Source organism: Netta rufina (assembly GCF_964035555.1).
Source record: "Netta rufina genome assembly, chromosome: 1".
NCBI lineage: Eukaryota > Metazoa > Chordata > Aves > Anseriformes > Anatidae > Netta > Netta rufina.
The window spans coordinates 17,425,387-17,445,831 of NC_140123.1; the positions used below are offsets into that span (position 1 = coordinate 17,425,387).

The 20,445-nt window shown below is 42.8% G+C and overlaps 1 protein-coding gene across 1 annotated transcript; it reads right to left on the minus strand.

Annotated features, from left to right (window-relative positions):
• Positions 1 to 2,141: 2,141 nt before the first annotated feature.
• Positions 2,142 to 15,483, minus strand: SLC35F2 (solute carrier family 35 member F2; the record flags this gene model as incomplete). Its single annotated transcript, XM_084281983.1, has 7 exons — positions 15,324 to 15,483; positions 14,642 to 14,769; positions 9,445 to 9,604; positions 7,821 to 7,977; positions 6,969 to 7,021; positions 6,151 to 6,305; positions 2,142 to 2,360 (listed from the first exon to the last, which is right to left on the minus strand). The coding sequence occupies exons 1-7, from the start codon at positions 15,466 to 15,468 to the stop codon at positions 2,142 to 2,144; spliced, it is 1,017 nt and encodes a 338-aa protein (XP_084138109.1). The 5' UTR covers positions 15,469 to 15,483.
• Between the last annotated feature and the right edge of the window lie 4,962 nt (positions 15,484 to 20,445).

The window sequence follows — 20,445 nt, forward strand, 5'->3', positions numbered from 1 at the left end:
CTGCAGGTCAGGCCATGGGCTTTACCTGGGATTCATCGAACCCAGCTTTAGCTGTGAAAATGTTAAATATCTAAAATAATCACATATGGCCCAACACAGTCATCAGGGAAGCATGCAGTGGCCCAACCACAGGCTTCAATGCTGTTTTAGAGACCTTAGGGCATCTCACCTGGCCTCCACCTGCTGCTCCAGGCTGGAGGTCTCCTCTAGAGCCTGGGTCCTATTTTGCGAGCCCCAACAAATACCACAGACTCCACAGGGTGTCTCTGTTGACACCTTTAGGGAATTGAATCATGCCCCACAGAGATACAGATTAGACAGGACCCCAGCAACTCTATTACACAAACTACACAGCTTGCTACGTTTAGGAGCTAAATCCCACTCTGCGCCCAAAACTGCAGAGTTCTGGAGCACTCACCTACAGATCTATAGATTTACTTGTCATTTGTTTTATAACTACACATAGTTAATTAACAACAGGCAACAGTGGGTGGGATTTAGCTCCAGATTGTAGGCATCTGAAATTAGGTATGGAGAACTACAGCTTCATCCAGATGGCCTCTGCTAGCTATCTACTGCCATCAGACTTCCCTGCCCCACATGGTCTCCAGCTCCCTGTTCAGCTTTTGATGTACAGATGTCTACCCAATCTAACCCAAATTGTAAAGCAAAAGGGGCCCAAATGCTGTTCATAAAACATCAGTACCTCTTTACCCTTCTGCGCGCGAACTACGCAGTGAAAAGATGATGTCTGTTGCTTTAGTACATGCTGAAAGTTTGCTTGCTATTGCTAAAGAAATTTGGTAAGATTTTTGCTGAATCATTTTGCTTGAATAAACTATACCAGAAATACACAAACAAGTCTTTGTCATTTGATCACCAGTACCTTCAAGAAATGTCACGTTTACTCGTTATGGTATGAAATTCAGTCATTAAAAGAATCATTTGGTCAGTAAAATCAACTAATACGAATTTTGAACAATAAAAAAATCTGAGCTTATAAAAATAAACAAACCAAGAGCCAACTCTTCAGCTGCTGAAAACTTTATTCATTGTTGCTTCATACGCCTGAACTGTGAAGACTCGTACAAAAAAGATCCCCATATGGTTTTACTGATGTGAAAACTGCAGCTTCATGAATTTTCATCATTTTATTGTAAATATGAAGAGGGGGAGTAAAACTGCAAATGAATCTACTGAAAGCATTTAACCTTTGGGAGATTATGTCATTATCGTTGCAATGAGGATTGCCTAAGACCTCAAAAAAATTTAAAAAATGCAAATTTTATTCAAATCTTTCTGCACAAATGTGTCCCATTTCAAGGAGAACTTCACTGAGAAGTGAACTTCAGTTCAAACACTTGCTGTTTCATCCAGAAAAAATAAAATAAAATCAGTTCTTACAGGATAGAGGACGGTCTGTCTCCTCCACCTAGTGGGAATGCACCAAAGAGCAGGCTACTGAGAGAAAAAGAAGGGATTATAAAAACACATACTCAAACTGCCTTTATAAGTAAAATTAAAAAATAAAATACTTCTTCTCTGTAGCAACCCCAGCTGCAACAAAGAATGCAGGAATATGAAGAGACAAACATTTAAGCTGGAATGTCAGAAGCAAAAGCCTTCAGCAGATAAACAAAGTCCATGTGGAAGGTATGTGCACATAACACAGCTCGCAGCGCTAGATCCCATGAAAAGCTGAGTGGCTTTTGCAAGATGCTATGTGAGGGTACCCACGTGAGGAGTGGGAATCATGAAGCCCTCCGATAACATCTTGCAGATTTAGGTCCCTAATGCAATATAAAGCGTATTTGCTCTAGTTAGCAACCTGAGAACATTCTTTGGCTTTTTCCCCCAAGCATTTGCTGTTAAGTTAATTAAGCATTTAAAAATAACAGTCTCTCGCCTCCCAGAGACTCCACATAAATATTACTCTGTCTTCTTCAAAGGGCCAGATTTTCTGCAAGGGTAAATCAATACAGTTTCACTGATTGAAGATCTGGCCTTAAAAAGTCTATCCAGTGCATTAAAACCAGCGCAGCATGACATACGCCTTGGCAGTAGAACAGTTCTCCAGATTAATATTTGAAGGAAATTCTGGCAGTAAAATAAAAGCTCTGTTTTGAAACGCTGCCATTTTTTTAATCAGTGCTGACCACCACAGATTCCTCTCTTGTGAACTGCACGGTTACAGCCGGTGTTTGGCTGTCGTTTTCCTCAAGCTTCAGCCCAGCGTTGTCCAAGCCGGTGCTGCGCGGCTGCGGCACGGCAGTGGGCTCTGCAGTCCGAGTCGGAGTGGAGCAGTACAAGATGAAGCCCACCATGATGATGACGAAGGACAGGATATAAAGACCTGAAAACTAGCAGAGGAAAAAAATGCATTAAGTCTTGTCTGACGCAGAACCATGCAAATACAGCCTTGGTTTAGGACGGCAAAAGCCACCCTCCCTGTTAAAAGTATTTTAATAAGGATTACCACCACTCTCTGCGTTCAGGGCTGGAAGACAAAGATGAGCAGCTCTATTCACTGATAGATTCAAGCCACTGTTTGTCTCCGCAACTCCTCCTTACAACTGTTGGGCAAATAATACATATAGGAATCCTAATATTTACAACAAATGTGGTGACAACTAGGGATAGTTGTTCTCACGTGTGAATGCTGGAACACTGTTCCCCTCAGAGAATATTTTTTCAACACAAACATTTCACATCCCCGCAAGAGATGGATCTCTTCCTCCTTCTGCAAGTCACCAGAACAGTTGGTCCTCTGCACAGCTCTTAACCAACTGCAGGGCCAAATAACTGTTATCGCTGGTCCAAAATTGGCTTGTTCCCTACACCCAGCAAGTTCTTGAAGTGATGGAGATTGTGGCACCCTTTACAAGGTGGGCATCTCTGCTCCATACTGGAAATGAGCAGTCAGTGGCGTGAGGTGAGGATATGCACTGCTGAGGAACATCAGACATTTGGATCACTATCAACTTGACTGTTGAAAGTCTAACAATTGCCAAGATCCATCCACCTTGAAAGAAAAATAAATGCTTACTTCATAACATTCAATTCAATAGAGCAAAGTGCTCAAGTTATGCACAGCCAAGAACACTTTCTCAGCAAGTTTGGTAAAATCTTCTCTATTGTCTTTGCCAAACCACAGATTAAGGAGTAGGATGATGGACACAGTGTATCTTACATCTTACTGTCATGCCAATGGAAGCAGTATCTCTACCCAGACTGTGGGGTGACAGTCCGAATTTTCAACACACCCCGAGAAATTCCAAAATATACCCAAATCTCCTTAGCTTCTTTGGATTTCTTTGAAAAATATGTTCTGGTTTGTCAAGCAGCAGAGCTGGCTGAAGTGAATGGAGCTGGAATGGCACTGGACTCTGATCCAAAACCACCTGAGGCATGCACAGTTAAGGCACTGCACTTCCTAGCTGGAAGTCACTTGGCCTGGAAACCTTTGGAAGGCACTGTGCAAAAGGAAAAGCAGCCTGAAGCAGCCTGGCCTTCTGGTATCTGATGCTGAACCCCGAGGCTGCTCAGAATTAACACATCTCTGAGAGGATTCTGATTTTACTCTGTGCAGCTTATATCCCTTTATTCAATACCAAGCCTGAAGAGTACTTGAGGTGTTACTGTAGGAGTGCAACTCCATCTAGTGTCTGTATTTGCAGTATACTCTTCCCAGAGGAGTTTACACAACAGAAACACTTGGAGACCTTCTTTAATATCTCGAGGGACTGCAGATATCTGTGTATAATGATCTCATTAGGACCAGGCACAGAAAAGATTAGCCGTGGAGTAAAAGGGAAAAAAAAAAGAAAAAAGAGCTTATCTCTTAAAAAGAGAGACGCAAAATTCACATTCCACCTGAAATGGATTTAGTCGGGCTGAAAAGTTGACAGTGTCACCAAAACACTGTGCTCAAGTCAAAAACTCAAATTCCTGTGCTCAGTCTCTGCTGTAGCCACTATACTTTTCTGTAGCTTCTGTTTCACAGCAGGCTCGGACACCAGGAGCTCAGAGCTCTCCATGCCTCATTCAGGCCCACAGCCCAGTCAAGGCTTGAGTGGTTCACTGTGAAATATCATCTGGTAATGGGAAAAATCTTTCTGTATTGAATAGAGTTTGATTCATTGCATTTTTATTTGAGCTGCTCCCAGGAAAACCTCTTCCCCAAATAAGCTAAAAATCCTACAGTTTATTGTGTCCCTTCCAAAGCTCTTGCTTACTTCTTCCTCTTTTCTATTATGAACATAGATTTATAACGTATAAGGTGCAGTCTAGTTAGAGGTGTCCCCCAGGGGTCAGTACTGGGTCCAGTCTTGTTCAACTTCATCATGAGGGGCATGGATGAAGGGTCAGAGTGATGACACAAAACTGGGAAGAGTGGCTGATAGCCCAGAGGGCTGTGCTGGCATTCAGGGACCTGGACAGGCTGGAGGGTTGGGTGAAGAAGAACCTCTTGAAATTCGACAAAGAGAAGGGCCCTTCACCTAGGGAAGAATAACCCCAGTACAGGCACCAGTACAGGCTGGGGGCTGACCTGCTGGAGAGCAGCTCTGTGGAGAAGGACCTGGGAGTCCTGGCGGACAGCAGGTAAACCATGAGCCAGCAATGGCCCCTTGTGGCCAAGAAGGCCAACGGGATCCTGGGCTGCATTTGGAAGAGTGTTGCCAACAGGCCGAGGGAGGTGATCCTACTCCTCTGCTCAGCCCTGGGGACGCCACACCTGAGTATTGTGTCCTGTTCTGGGCTCCCCAGTACAAGAGGGACATGGACATGTTGAAGAGTCCAGTACAGGTCTACAAAGATGCTTAGGGGACTGAAGCATCTCTCATATGAGGAAAGTCTGAGAGAGCTGTGAGGGTGACAGAGCACTGAGACAGGCTGCCCAGAGAGGCTGTGGAGTCTCCTTCTCTGAAGATACTCAAAACCCTCCTGGATGCCGTCCTGGCTATGTGCTTTAGGTGACCCTGCTTGAGCAGGGGGTTGAGCTAGATGGTCTCCAGAGGTCCCTTCCAACCTCAGCCACTCCATGACTGTGATAATCACTTCTTCAGTTAAGCTATTTGGTGCTGAAATGTTTAGAAGTGACTTAGAAAGGGTATTTTTAACATGTAAGTACAGTTCATTTCCTACATTTATTTTTGTTGGATGCTTTGTAGTTTTTAGCAATTTGGAGCAAATTTTGGAACTCAAAACAAGGAGGAAAGCTGAGCGAGAAGTCTCCTGAACATGAAAATCTAGCTGTCATTGGGTCCTATCATTACCAGACCTCTCTGCCATAAAACAAATTGGCCTTCATCATCAGAAACAAGTCTGACATAAAAGCTTCTGGCTCTCCATAACGCTGAAGAGAAAGTAACCACGTGGAATAACACAAATTAAATGTCTCAAGCAAAGTTCACAGGCTTCTCACTGAGCCCCTCCAGTCACTGAGCAACTGACTTGATTTCTCCAGTTGCTGTGACGAGCTATGTTTCCACAAGTGATTCTGGACGGAAAGCATAAGGTGGGTTGAAACATTTTTAGCACTGTCATTTAGCTTGAAAAGGCACTTCATAAAAGTATTTTAGGGAGCAGTAAAAGTAATTGCTTTTTATATATGCTTTATAAAAGCATACGGAATAACAGATTTATCTACACTTTTTTAGTTCGTTTAGTCACTACTAAGCAGCAGTACTGAGAGAGCTCAAGTCTTCTGAGATGTTTGTAGTACTGAACAAATGAAATTTCTAAAAGAAAACTATGATTCTGTAAATCACACTAAACTGCTACTCTTTCAGGACAGTTAGATTCAAATCCTCCCTTTGGACACTCAGAGAGATGAACCAAATCTAAAGTACAGCTCCACACAGCGAGTACGGCAAGAACTCCACCATTTACCTCAGGAAATTATTTACTGTCTCTCAACTAATGTATTCCATGAAGTGTAAAATTGTTTTTAAAAAATCATTAACTGCCTAATGGTGCAACATGAGGTAATTAACTATGAGTCCTGACTGACATCTGTCAGTGACAACTCATACAAGCTGTAGAAATACACAAGTGCAAACTATTGTTCAGGGGCTCTTAAAGTGCTCTATCCCTAATTCTGGGGTAAAAACTTAAGGTAAACTACAGGGAGAGAAAGAAGTGACTTACTTTGTAGTAAAACAGGAAAAGTCCAAAGAACAGGCTGTAGAGGTCCGCAGTCAGAATGCCCAAGTTGACTGAGGTTGCACTCGTAACTTTAATCACTACTGGCATGAAGCTGTACAGCCCAAACATACACAGGGCAAACACTGCGAACAGCAACGCTGAAAAATAAGATGACAATTGACTCCTCAGGGATGGAATAATGATTTTAAAGAACACTGATATTCCTCAGATGTGTCAAAACTACGTATGTTCATCTTTCAGGATAAGGTGTCCTAAAAGATACAGAAATGTAAATTTAAGAAAAACGCAGCAAAAACATTTCTCTTTCAAAACTACCCTGTACTGCAGAAATGACTATACAAGGTTGTTCTTTCCCAGCTAACATGACAGCTGACTAAAGCAATTTAGATCCATATTTCTTAATAATGTACAGTTCTGGACGTACAGTTCTGAGATCTAAATGTGTCACAGATCCCATTTTCCCAGTATGTCATCTAGGAAGAACCAGAGAAAAATATTCTTGCAATGTTCCAACACCAGGCACGTTTGTGATTAAAGGGGGTTGATTTTTGCAATTTATTTTGAAAAATGATTTCATGCTGTATGTAAAATGCAAAATCTGAGCTCAAAGTTCTAATGTTCGACCCTGCACTCCCTATGTCTTTGTTAAACTGCAAAGTTTGCAGAAAATAAATGTGCAACAATATGAATGTTACTTAATAACTAGAGAAAGGAAATGAAAACCCCAGCATTTCAAGTCTAAATCATCATCATTTTTCCAGTGTTCTGTAAAAATGCACATCATTTTGCCATACACATACCAATTTTCCAGTTCCATTGAATTCTCATTATATCCCTATGTTCCACGATGGCTCTAGAGTTAGAGAAAAGATATAATATAGTAAAAAAGAAAAAAAAAAAAACACATATTATATTGTATTCAAAGAGTGAATTTAATTAGCAGAATACACAAGAAACATTTTGATTTGTAAGCCCTTCATTTTTGTTTGAAATGTTATTGAATGGCACTAACTCCAACCTCTAACAAGCATGAGGAAAGACTTGAAAATTAAAGTGCCTGAAAGTCAAGAGCACTTTTATTGAATTCTCATGCCTTCTTCCCAGGCCTTTTCATCCTTCAGATTCACTCTTATTTGAAATATAATTTGAGGAAATTATTAACTATAATGATGAGAAATGAGGAACACAAAATTCATTAGATAGGCTTAAGTGTATGTGGTCTGTTCCTCTAACGAGGTTATTTGTAGAAGTATACATGGCTTCATTTGAAACTGAAGTTTAATACGGACGACCTCCTGCTAATGATTATCTCCTAAAACTATCCACTGAGAAAAGCCATTAGGAAACACATTCCCGCAAGCAGTCCTCAGCGAGCTGCATGTCCTCATCAAGGTCAACAGATCGAAAATAAAGCCAAGTATCACTTGTACTCAATCGTAGGATCTGAGCTTTACAATTGCTGTAACAAGAGCAGTGCAAACCAAAAGGATATAAAACAGATGCTGATCAGCAACAAAAATAAAATTCAAATAGAAGGACTCCAACATAGCCCAAATGCAGAGGCAACAAAGAATTAACAACATTTCATTGAAGACAAGCAATCATCTGCAGAATATTCTTAATTAGTTTTAAAATAAATATTAGATCCTTACAGCTGTAGACCGCTGATAATAGTCCCAAACAAGCCCACCATTCCTAGAAACTCCACTCTGCTCAGATTTTTCACAATGTATTCCTCACTCACATTAGATATGGCATACAAAGAAGCACCCAGAAGAACTAAGACATCTCCAATCACCACGTCACTTCCTGTACAGAAATATTAATCCACAATAAGGGTAATGCTGCAAACACTTTTGTTTTAAAAACTAGACAAGCAAATTTATCTCTAGCATCTCTATTTTCCTTGCACTTTTCAGGGTAGGGGGGAGGGAAACATCTGTGTGCAGGCGAGTTGCTGGCTGACTCTGCTAACTGCTCGCATCCCCCTGCACAGTCTGGAAGGAGCTGAACTTGGCATTTAAATCACATCCTGACCAAGCTGCTGTGTAGGTCCAGGTCTGCTTCTGCTGACATTAGGCGCTGTCGGAGCTGCAAAGCCCAGGTTAGAGACGCTCTCTGCCTTGCTGAACAGCATCCCGCCTTTTGCCATAAGGCAAAAATCCATCTATTGATTTCAGCGGGACCTGGACTGCGCTTCAGGCTTCTGACAGATGGTAAGTGGGCGCTGCAGACAGGTGGTATCAGGTGTCACACTGAGCTATGTGCGTGCTGGGCAAGTGGGACTCCCTGTAATCCAACCGGTCATCGAGCAAATGCCGTTGTGCAACAGCTGAACAGCAAGGCAATTGCTGTTGTTTAAAGCCTTGAATTGCTTTCAAATTTCCTACCCTGAGCCAGTTGGCAATCACTGCAGAGATATGTCTGGAATCTGCGGGTAAGCAATAGTAAGGACATGCAAGTTGTGCACAACAGGCCTAAAGTCTAAGGGAAAGAGGATTTTTCTCCCTTAGGGCCAAGGGGTTTGTAGCACACAGCATTATAGCTAAACCTGTTTGTCTTTCTACCTTACCTACAGCAGTGACCCCAAAATAAGGCCAAAAGGCTTAGTTTTATGCTGCCTGATGAAGGCAATGCTACTTTCCTGCCCCTCTGAAATTTGCCTTGCCTCATACCCTCTGGCTCTGGAAATTCTCAATTCTTATTCAAAGTAAGATCACTGGGGTTCTGGGCATCCTTCCTCCCTACTCCTCTTGATCTCATGCCATAGGACAGCACTTTCCAGGCTGGGGACCTTGGGGACACGGGGACTATTTCTGCTGAGTCTGCCAAAGACAACCAGAGAAGCGAGCCTGTTGCTAAGTAGCTTCTGATTTGCTATTTGTGCTCAGAGAAAACGGCCCACCAGCAAAGTCTGAAGCATCTTTTATCAGACCCCATCATATGTAAAATGAACAAGCTTTTGAGAATAAGGCCTGTCATCAGGTTTCATAAACAGCAGCAAAATTTAAGCTTATCGTGAGGGTTTCCCTTTTAAGGTGGAAGAAATAATCCAAAACCACAAGCAAACAAAATCTCACAGCTCTCTATAAAACCAACATCTCCTCAGCCTCTATCTTGTTGAAGAAGAAATACAAATAGCAGTGTGTCTTCTCCTTTTCTTAAAATCAAACTACATCCTTTCCCCCTGCATTTGCCTCTCTTTCTCCTTTGCAAGTTGGACAATCACGGAAACTGTGACCCCTCTTTTCCCCCGCGTGATAAGCGATTCCTTACCTTCACTGTCTTGCCTCCCTGCCAAAATGTCAGCACCCACCATTGTTCCCACACCCAGCAAGCAGACGGCAACTGCGATAAAATGGATCAGTCGGTATCTTGCACGGAGGATGAACCAGGACAAAGCCATCAGCACGGGGATCCCGAAACAATCCAGCAGCTGTGAGCACAGAGAAATGAGTTTCACTAGAAGCCCATCCCAAATCTGCATTTCACTGTCCTGAAAGCAAACGTTCAGGATTTTATCTTCCATCATCACCAGATGTTACTGAAAACCACAAAACAACCCCCGTGGGTTTGTTTAAATGCAGGAGGGGTCAGACCCACATTTTACCATGAAAAACACATTAAGACCAAAGGGCCTGGGGTGGAGAAGGAGGCACTGTCCCCTCTCTCACTGACCTAAAAACTCTTCCAGTGATGGATCTCATCAATCCTAGCAGCTTCCCAAACGAATGCTAGGACATTGCAGTGAAACCACACTGCTCCCCGTGACACCAATACGAGGAAGTGGCTCACCCACCCAAATCTGGACCTGCTAACAGACACAGCTGATCTGATTTTACAGCAAAGTGAGGAAGGCAAAAATCTGACCCTGCAATTTTGTTATTTTTTTTTTCAAGCGGGTCCTACTGAAAAAGCACTGGTACATGTGCTGGAAGCCGCATGCTAAATTGCTGGAAGGAAAACAGGATGGGAGGAAGAGGTTTCCTAAGCCACCTTCACAATCTTCCGGCTTCTCAAAGTCATGCACAATCCACCAGTGATTTTTCAGCCCACCTCAGCCAGAAGCAGGTAACTGGAATTTATCCATGCCACAGCAGCAAAGACACACAAGGCAGCTGGAGTTCAGAAGCACTTCAGATGTGTTTGCAGACGTTGCCCTGAGCAGATTTAACAGCCAAAGTTCAAGGATGTCTGCACTCCATGACAAACACTGGCTTCTCTTTCCTTTCTTTGTTACCCCCTCCCTGTGTGTTCCTCAAACCTTGTGTATCTTTGCCTTGCTGTTAGCCTCACCCACGTTATGGGTAAGAAAATAAAAATCAAAAATTAGCTAACCACTTAATGCAGAAAAATAGGTAGCAGCATACAACAGACTTAATGTTCTGTAATAACCAAATAATACCAAGAACACTGAGCTAATCATAATTGGTTCAATATTTAATTCGACATAATAGATTCTGTTTCCAAATTTGTCTAGGGAAAAGAGAGGTGGATTTTCTGAGTACCGTATAGAAGGGACCAGGCTATAGCAGACCAGATAGTCGGCCTTCCAAAGACTGCTCACAAATTACTCTTAAATGTCAACCTTTAAATCCTGGCCTCCTGAAGTCAATACCAAGTGTTAGGTTCAGGTCACTGTGACTGTGGCAGAAGCATTCCAAACCAAGGCCAGAGTCCCCTGTCCTTCTGTAATGTTCCTGTCCAACTTCTGCCAGCTTCTACCCACAACCATGGTCTTCTGCTTCTGTGGGTTCAGCCATCACCCACAAGGGTTACAAGCAAACTTTCTTAAGTCTGTTTTTACATTTGTAACTACAAACATTAAAGCCTTACCAGCACAGCATTAAGGGGGTTGATACAGATTAAATCCTAATGGTTCTCTCTAATCCTTCCATTTATTTGTCTTTGTTTCTTGGATTGTCTCCAGCTTGTTCAGCTTCAGAAGTCTGTGTAAAAGCACAGGTACTTCCCAGGCTGTATTATCAGACATTAGAAGCACACAAGTCATAATACATGTATTATGTATTTTTGTATTGCAATACAACTTTGTTCTATTGAAAAAGTATCGTGCTGTGAGTTTCTGTCTATTCATCAGCCTTTTTCTCTACCTCACCTTTTGTCTGGGTTCAAAAAAAAAAACAAAAACAAAAAAACACCAAAACAACAAAAACTTGTAAGACTTCCTACGAGTTTGGCTGTTTTGACAAGTATCAAGAAGTGTTGATTTATCTGTTTCAGCACCATGTACGATTTAGCTCTCCTAACTCTGTTTTTTCACCTCTGGTCTGAAGCAGTTCTGTCCTGAATACAGAACTGTATTTGAAAGCACTGAGTTCTAACCAAAGATCTCTGGTGTGAAGTTGTAATCATGGAAATGAAGAAATATTACAAAAATAAAGGAGCAAAATGTTTAACCCTCTCATAGTAGACATCTATTACTAAGTAAGCTTTCATTCCCCATTTATCGAGTTGTTACTTTGCAGCTTTCTAACCTCCAAGCAGTTTTTCAACCCAAACAGAAAGAGCGGAAGAAAAAAAACCCTTCAGTAAAAAAAAAAAAATAATACTTAATTAGGATGTAAGGAAGTAGTAGATAATGTCCTCTTTCAGTAACACCAGATGGGGAACTGCTGCATCCAGACCAATAACATGCCGTAGAGCTACCGCATCCTGGTTAGTGGACTAGCAGTCAGGACATGCAGGCACCAAATGATGAAGAACACACGCTGGTAATCTGTTGCAGGGGACAATTACCCTCAATTACAGCCAAAAAAAAAAATCTGATTTCCAACTACTGGATCTTGACTTCCCTTCATCTACTACGTTACTAAGCTCTTTGGTGGAAAACGCTCTCTTCTGTACAGGATCAAGATCAAAGAAGTGCAAAGCAGATGCAACATGGCAATGAATTGTGTCAATGGAACCATTTAAAAGAATGAAGTTTATTTATTCCAGATTCATGACATTTCCACCAGGACCGTGGCTCTGATTACTACTGCCAGCAGAGCCTCAGCAAACTCTCATCTTCCTCAATCCTAGCATGCATCTTTACAGGGGGGAAGAAAAAAAAAAAAAAAAAAAAAAGATAACCTGTTGATTTGATTTACGAGTGTTTTGCCTCAAGCCAGGCTTTGGCCACACTTTTTATAGGAAGGTTTTAAAGGTAGGGCGAGTAAATTATTAAAAGACGTTTTAATATGTGGTTAATCAATTATCACAGATTGCTGGAGGTTGCTGGTTTGCTGTAACTGCCAGCCCCAGACAGCTTTGAGAGCACTGAAGCTCACCAGCTCCTGCTGCTCGCTTCCCCGCATGCCTTCCAAAGGGCAGCCTGCAGCTGAGCCCAGGGGCTCACCCCGCAGTTCCTCCTGTTGAGGTTCAGACTCTTGCACAAGCTGCTCTGCCTATAAAACGTCCCCATCTGAATTATCAATGGAGAGAATGCTAATTGTGCCTCCTAATGTGCTGACAACACGAAGCCACAGCTGCACTGCTTGCTTTTTGCTGTGAAATGTGTGGTCAAACAACAGCACAATCGGGTCCTGCCTCCAGCCTGGAGCACACCAAGGCTGAGGAAGTCTCACCCAAAGCTGAGACCAAAGTCTTTCTCTGTTTTTACAGAGCAGAGAGCTGCCATCCTGATGTTATCTCTGTAAAAACCTCCCAAACCCCTCCTTGCAACACTAGCCTTTGATAACTAAAGAAAAACTTTTTTTTTTCCTGTGTTTGTGTGAAAATACATGGAAGTTCCTTGCTGAGCGGAAACTTCTCTTTGAAGAAAACCACTGGGCTGAGCTAAGCTCCAGCCCGCCAGCATTTTCACAACGATTTCACTGTACTCAGGAAGGTCTCACATACTCCTGCTTTGCTCTTTCACTCCCTGGGCATCCGTTTACAGCCACTACTAAGGCCAGAAGCTCTGAACAACAAATTCTCACATAACTGCTGAACTGCTTGCTGCTGACAGAGAGCAAAAGCCTTGTGCTGGAGCAAATCACGGGCTTTTATTGTCCTGAATCTCCTTTCTGACAGTGGTGAGAACCTGGTAACTCCAGAAAATGTGCAAGAAACCTGGCTGCAACAGGCAGTTGTAGCAAATTCACGGTTGCTGAACTGGCACTTGAAACATCAGTCTGAAGGTTATCACAAGCAAAAAAGGTTCAGCAAATGCTTGAATTTGGCAATTGAACTCGATGACCCCCTGTACCTATTCTTTCTTAATTTCCATGAAAGAAGTCATGGGAACAGCTTTATTACTGCTGAGAATTTGGATCAAAGTCCTGTCTTTTCCAGCAGTAAAGTACATGATCAAACAGTGTCTCAATTATCAGCTTAGCTTGGTCCTGAGACTGAAACATGTCATTCTTTAGACCAATTTCTGAAGCATTATTTGTAAGTAAATTAAAGGCTCAATGAGCCATAACACTTAATTACAAAGTGGAAATGTGACAAGAAGAACCCATAAGGAATATTACTGTTCTTTTAACAGTGCAAGGAAAAGTTACTGCAGCTCCCTAAAAGGAGCCCAGACCGCAGGAGTTTATTGCTTTACGGGTAACTCTCTTAAATATTAACCCTTGTTGCTTTGACTCTGTAAAAACACTGACACCTAAACACTCTTTTCCACCTAACAGCTAATTCTGCATCACCCAGTATGCCTTTATTCAGGTAAACGGGGCCATGATCCAAGCCACAGATCCACCACCAGTAACAGCAGGCAAAGGCTGGCACAGCTCCATCGCCCTCTGCTCTTGCTGCCACGCTGTCCCCACCTTGTCCCAGAAGATGCAGCTGATGTCCATGAAGGGTTTCAAAAACAAAAATGCACCCTTGGTTCTCCTGCTGATTCAGGACAGGAGATGAGTCCTGGTGCAGCAATGCAGCACTGGCACTGCAGGGGACATCGCTGTTAACTGGCACTTTGGGTGCCCTGCACACCTCCCTCCCTCCCATCTCTTACAGAGAGGAGTCTGAAGGGCCACATCTGAAAGCCTCGCTGCATGGTCAGAAACACCAGCTAACTTCCAGTGTGTCCTCACGTGTGGGATTGCATCTCACAAAGCCTCCCACTGCTTCTAGGACTAGGCAGGAGATCTGCTTCGCTCCCATCAGCAAGAACCCGAGCTGAGTCGGTGCTATCCAGTCCTAAATCTTTATTCTGTCTCATGAAAACAAAAGCAAAACAAAACAAAGAACCACCTGAGTGGCTGTCAGCAAACTCTTAGAAGTGCTTTCTATCAAAATAATTAGAGTTCAACTCAAGAGCTGGCACTGGGTAATACCAGCCAATTTTCCCTGCTTCCTGGAAATGTTATTCATGAGGCAGGATGCTCTTCTTTGTACTGCAGAGAAAATAGATATTGAAAAGCTTTTTCAGGTTTAAATAGCTTCCCTATCTGTCCTATGTATCTCATTTCAGAAACAAGACCAAAACTGTAATCAAAGCAACAGTCCAGAAACTGGTCCTTACCTGCACACTCGTGAGGGTCGTGTACTGGTAGGCTTTTACAATCGTGTAATTGGCTTCAACATCAGCCAGTCCCAAAAATAGGTACTTCCACCACCTCTGCTTCAAAATTTGAAGAAGACTGTCACCGTCTGTATAGAAGAAAGCAGCAATCAACATGCTTCCTTGCATGGAAAGGAAAGAAACTTGCTTTTTAGAAGCCTAAGTAATACTGAGGTGTTCGGTTTGGATTGTCCCTGCTTAAGAAAGGTGTAACAACAGCAAAAGGTAGCCTGGGAAAAAACAATGCAAAGAGTGAAAAGCGCAGAAATCCTTCCACGTGAAAAGAAAAAAAAAAAACAGGAATGCTTAAACAGTAAATTAATAATATAGGAACAATATTAAATAGCCTCTGGTTAAAAAAAAAAAAAAAATATTACAACAATTCCTACTTCCTCCTAATATAACACAGAACTTAAACCCAAATATAAGAATTTTAAATAGGTATGAAGCAAAATCTAATTAATTGCACATTTAACCTACGAAATTAATTCCCATATGTTATTATAAGGCAGGAATTTCAGCAGGATCTTTAAAAAAAGAGGACAAATATTCAGTAAGTTCTATGGCTTCAAAATCTGAAAGGAAAAAGTAGAAGAGAAAGAAGAAAAAAACAGCATAATCTCCCATCCCATATTTCACATACCAGTCCTAAATGCCAGTATTGTTGTATAAACTAGAAGAAGCAGAAAATAGTTGATAAAACTTTGCAACATCGGAGTATTCACTTGGTATTGTTCTGCTAGGTACTGGCTCGTAACAGCAGTCCCACAGATAAACAAGGAGAGCATCTGGCCCAGGAGGATGGTTTTCAGAATATGCCTGTAAATATAAAGGACAACACAGCAAGCTTAGAACCAAACGCTCAAGCTGGTTTTGAGAATGTTTGGTTCTTGTAAAGGGAAAAAGACGTTTTTTAGTTGGCAATTCTTTTTTGACTGCCTACCAGTGTTCCTCCATTCCAGCAGCAAGCGGTGCTCTGTCTGCACAGATCTCATCCAACCCCGTAACAGCCAGTAACAATAGGTGAGGCTCAGCCCGAACCAGCAGTAACTGAGGCTGCAAAACATTTGCAAAGATCTTCACGCAGCTCAGCCCAACGAGAGGATCTGTTCTCATCACGAGAGATTTGGATAAGCGCAGCCTGAGTTACACCCTCCATCCTTTTTGCTCTGTTCTGTTACATTCTGGTATAGCTGAGGACGGAGTTAAGAGCATATTTTGGCCACAGACCACATCAGTTTGTATGGTGACTTCTAAGTCCAACCCACAGCTGGGAAAACAACACCAACAAACCACCTCATGCTCTCCTAGCAGCAATTCTTCACTTAATATGAAATGGCCTTGGACTATTCTGGACGTTCTCAGATGAGTAAGAGCACGCAGAGATGGCCGTGTATCCTGTGGTGAGGCTGGCTTTCCTGCCACAGGAGCTACATGGCCGTGCCACCCTGGTCCCTGCCTGCCTTCCCACAGACGCTGTCCAGCAAGGTTGGCTCGATGCTGCACTGCCCGCGTGGATCTGCACAAGTTCACATTTAATTTGTTTACTCTGAAGACTACTGATGACAACTTAACTGCCTGCACAACCGATTCGGTTGTTGCTACAGAGTAATTGAGCAAGGAAAGAGCATCTAGGAATTTGCACCTCTCCGCAGCTCTCCACTGATCATTTCCAAGCCACTCCCGCGTGCCAGACACACCACAGGACGGACACTGGTTGTTTTTCCAGCGCGGGGGACTCCAACGCAGTAATTACCAGGTGACCCAGCCACGATGTGCAATCCGGCTGCCAACGTCATCCGTAGGAAGGGTGTGTTCTGGGGTGCTGAAGCCAACTCAAACCATGCAAATCGATCCCTTCTTTTGGAGCCAACACATCATCTTTGCATGGACTCAAATTCAGCTGCCTGCATTTTGTTTTCAATTCAGCCTGGCACCAAGGCCCATCCAGCTTTAAAAATGCTGCTAAACACACTTCTGTCTCCAAATCCATTCTGATGAGAGAGCAAATCTCTGAAGTCTAGCAGTGCCGCACTTCCAAGAGACAAGAGGCCCATGTTTTGCTACAGCTTGCCTTGAACATCCCAGCAACTGTTCACGTCCACGCTGCAAGTATTCATATTTCTCATGGCAAGCTTTAAGATCCTCTCCAGCCTGGTGTGAACACCTCTTTCTGGCCCATGAAAGAAATAAACATTCTCATTTCCAGCATTTGGAAGGCTGAAGTAAGCAAGAGAAACCATGTTTCAGATGGAAATTTATCATGGCTACTTTGTGGCACAGTCTTAACTGTAAATACTGCTGTAAAATGCACATAAAGCAGAAGCTGTGCTTGCTGGAAAAAAGAAAAAAAGCTTTGGAGCTATCCCAAAAGCTATCCCATTTTTGTCATACTGGATTTCTTTTTACTCTAGCAAGTACCATTTGGTGAACAAATTAGCAAAGACTTCTTATATTCCAGCTAATCCTTCAGACTGACGCAGAAATGTCTCTTTATGTACACCCAAAGAACTCAGGCCATCAGGTGCCATTAAGAAGAATTCTTAATTAAGAATTTCAGAGCTGAGACTACCTCTTCTCTCCAACAGACACAAGCACAGCTCCCGGCTCTCCCTTTGCCAGCCCTGTGAACTCTGGCTCCTCTCATAGGTGCTAAGAGGACAGAAGAGCCACTGAAATATCAAGGAAGAACTAAGGTGGTGAATGAGAGTAAGGGAAAATGGGGTTTCAGTAACAAAGGCAATGCCACCCCACAGGCAGCTGGACTGTTTAATATGGATTTCTGTGGAGCAGGTTTTTAAACATCCCCCCAGGCTATGCAAGAGGCAGCTTTGCTTCACCTGAACTTCTGCACCCTCTTTATCACCCTCTTTATAGAAGAGGCCTGGACTCTACCCGCACGGTGTTTTGGCTGGGTACTGACCAGGCTCCGGTGAGAGGCTGAAAGGACAGAGAATTTGCTGTCATTCAAATTTGCTAAGCATTACTCAGCTTCAAAATCAGCTTCGTTTATCAAAATCAAGGATGACCTGGTTGTCTCAGTGGAACTGACCGTCAGCTTTCATAATAACTAAGTTCCTCCAGTTTCGAGGACCTAGAAAATTCTCTCTTTGCATTTTTGCAGGTGGGAAGAGAAGCAGGTCCAGAAGCTGCAGGACTGTTTGCTTGGTGGTTACTGCACCAGCAAGCATATTTAGTTAATGTGTGCTCAGGCACTCCTACAGCGCTTGCTTCTGCTGAGATCAAATGATGCAAATACAAACACTGCTCACAGACGGTGGAAGTCCATCCTCAAAAAACATCCTGAGAACCCCAAAACACTGTATTTCTGGCAGCTTTCTCAGCCACGCATACAATGTGGGCCTCTTGCATGGATGCTCTGTGCCACGACGAGGTGCACACCTGCCAGGAAGCAGCAGCACGTCCTCCTCACTCTGTTTATCCAGGTATCAAAGTGAACTTTTTCCAAGCAGGATGCCTACAGGTACCTGTGGTGTGACGTGGCAGCAAGGCAGAGGTTTGACACAGTAAGGTTACTCATGTTAAACGTGTGATCAGGTGCTTTACTTGAGTTTTAGGAATTCAGTGCTCACCTAATTTCCATAACAAATGAAAAAACCTTTCCACAAAGTGCTCCTCTGCAAAAATTTGAGAGTAAAGTAAATCCTATCGGTTTCATTTTGCAAAACAATTTCTCATGGGAAAAACGCTTCAGAGACATGCTTCCCTTCATTCTTGTATTGACATGACTATTGATTACCATGATTCTTATTAATAATTCAACTTTTCTTAAAATATATTAACTTCTCCATGCCAGAAATTGGTCCTCTCTACCTTTTTTGTTTGTTTATAAATGCATCAGTAAGGACTAAACCACTTGGGACTCCGGTGACACAAGGTAAGTGGTCTGAAATGGCCTTTTAGTTTTATAGCTTATTTTTTTGGTAGTATTTTTGTTCTGTTGTATTTATTTATTTATTTATTTTTTATGAGGGTACTTTGTTTTTTTTACTGCTTGATAATTAGCTACTCAGTAATTATTTCTCCTCTCCATTTAAACAGTGTATCTTATCTGACTATACCTGTAAGCAGCTCTGAGTCCTTGGATTTGCAGAACATATGATGATTTCCCACAGAGGCCAGTGCTGACCAAGCCTATTCAGGGTGGAGCTCTCAACACCATGAGAAAGGCGGAGTAGCTTTCTGTGGCTCCATGTGAAATGCAGAGGAAAAATACCCCAGGATACTAAAATATACTGAGAGTCTGTATCTGAGGAAGTCAAAGAAAATCTGTTAGGCCCACTGTTAACAGTTTTAGTGGCTATTTTAATAAATCCTATGATTTCGATCTGATTTTTTTCCCAATTAAAACAAATACTGCTTTCCTTTCAGTAATTAAAATTTATTTATGCCAGAAGTTAAACAGTAAGAGGTAACACTTGGCAACACTCCACGTAGACAGCTTACTCACATTTTAACTTTAACTACTACTACTGACCCCTTCCTGAACAAGAAAAACAAAAAGGAGACAGACTTTCATTTGAACAATCCCACATTGTCATGTGAATTGATATACAAAATGCAGGTTCAGACTGAAGCCATATTCCAATATGATGAGTAGATAATTCAGGAGAGAAAAAGTTTTTTTCCAGAGTTCCACTTTTCAGTGTTTTGATGCTCTATTTTGAAATCGAGGTTAATTTAATTTGTAAAAGGTAAGGAACTGGAGGAAAAAAAAATAAAAGTTTTGCTTCAAGAACCAGAAAGTATACTTCCTATGTTTTTTCCCCATGTATTAAAAAAAAAAAAAAAAAGTCCAGCTCATTTATTACATACAAGTATCAAACCTCCATATACTCAGACTTCTAAGAAATCTCAGGTGGCTGAGCATCCAACCACCTGGAAAAAAAAATTAAAATTCAATTCAGTAACTCAGAGAGGACCTTGCAGAAGTCAGCGAGAGCTACTTATTTTCTTCCAAGTACCAGCAACAGACTCAGTACAGCCCTTTGGCAACATTTTGGCAAAACCACTAGTACAGGTGAGGTTCCTGAGCTCCTCATTCCAGCCCTATCCTGCCTTTTGAGGAATTCCTGGCACGCAGGAGGAACTGGAAGAGGAAAAACTTGTAACCGAGAACAGAAAGGCGGGTTTTACCCTCTGGAATGGGTCTGTACCTGACCACACACAGCCCCATGCAGTTCAGGTGTTAAGTGTGATGCTGGCAGGACAGCAAACGTCCTGCTTGTCAGCTGAGGGTACCTGAGGACTTCACAGAAACTCACCTGCAGCCCTAAAAAGGTTTTTAAACAGAGATCCCCTCCAGATGAAGGCTGAACATGCGGGCAAGGGGTAGTTCTCAAAAGCGGTTTGTGCTCGCTGAAGGCAGCCCTTGCCCTGCACACGGAGGCGTGCGGCACCTGCACAGCCCAGTGGGCTTCTCCCCCCAGATTTTCTGTGCTTTACCAGTGCTGCCAGCGGAGGTGACACACATTCCAGGGGCTCTGTCCCAAGATGATTCAAGGGATAAGGGGATGGGAGACCTTGGTCTTTGTAGACTCCGCACTCTCAGGTATTTTCTGTTACCTGTCTCCCCCCACCCCCCTTTGCCACAACGCCGCTAAAAAGAGAAAAGCACGGATAAAGAGCAAAGCATCACAGTAAACCGGACCTACCAAACCCAACCCAACGACCCCGGAGCAGCCCGGCCCCTCTCCACGCCGGGAGCTGCAGCCCAGCGCTCCCCTCAGCGGGGCTCCGCTCCC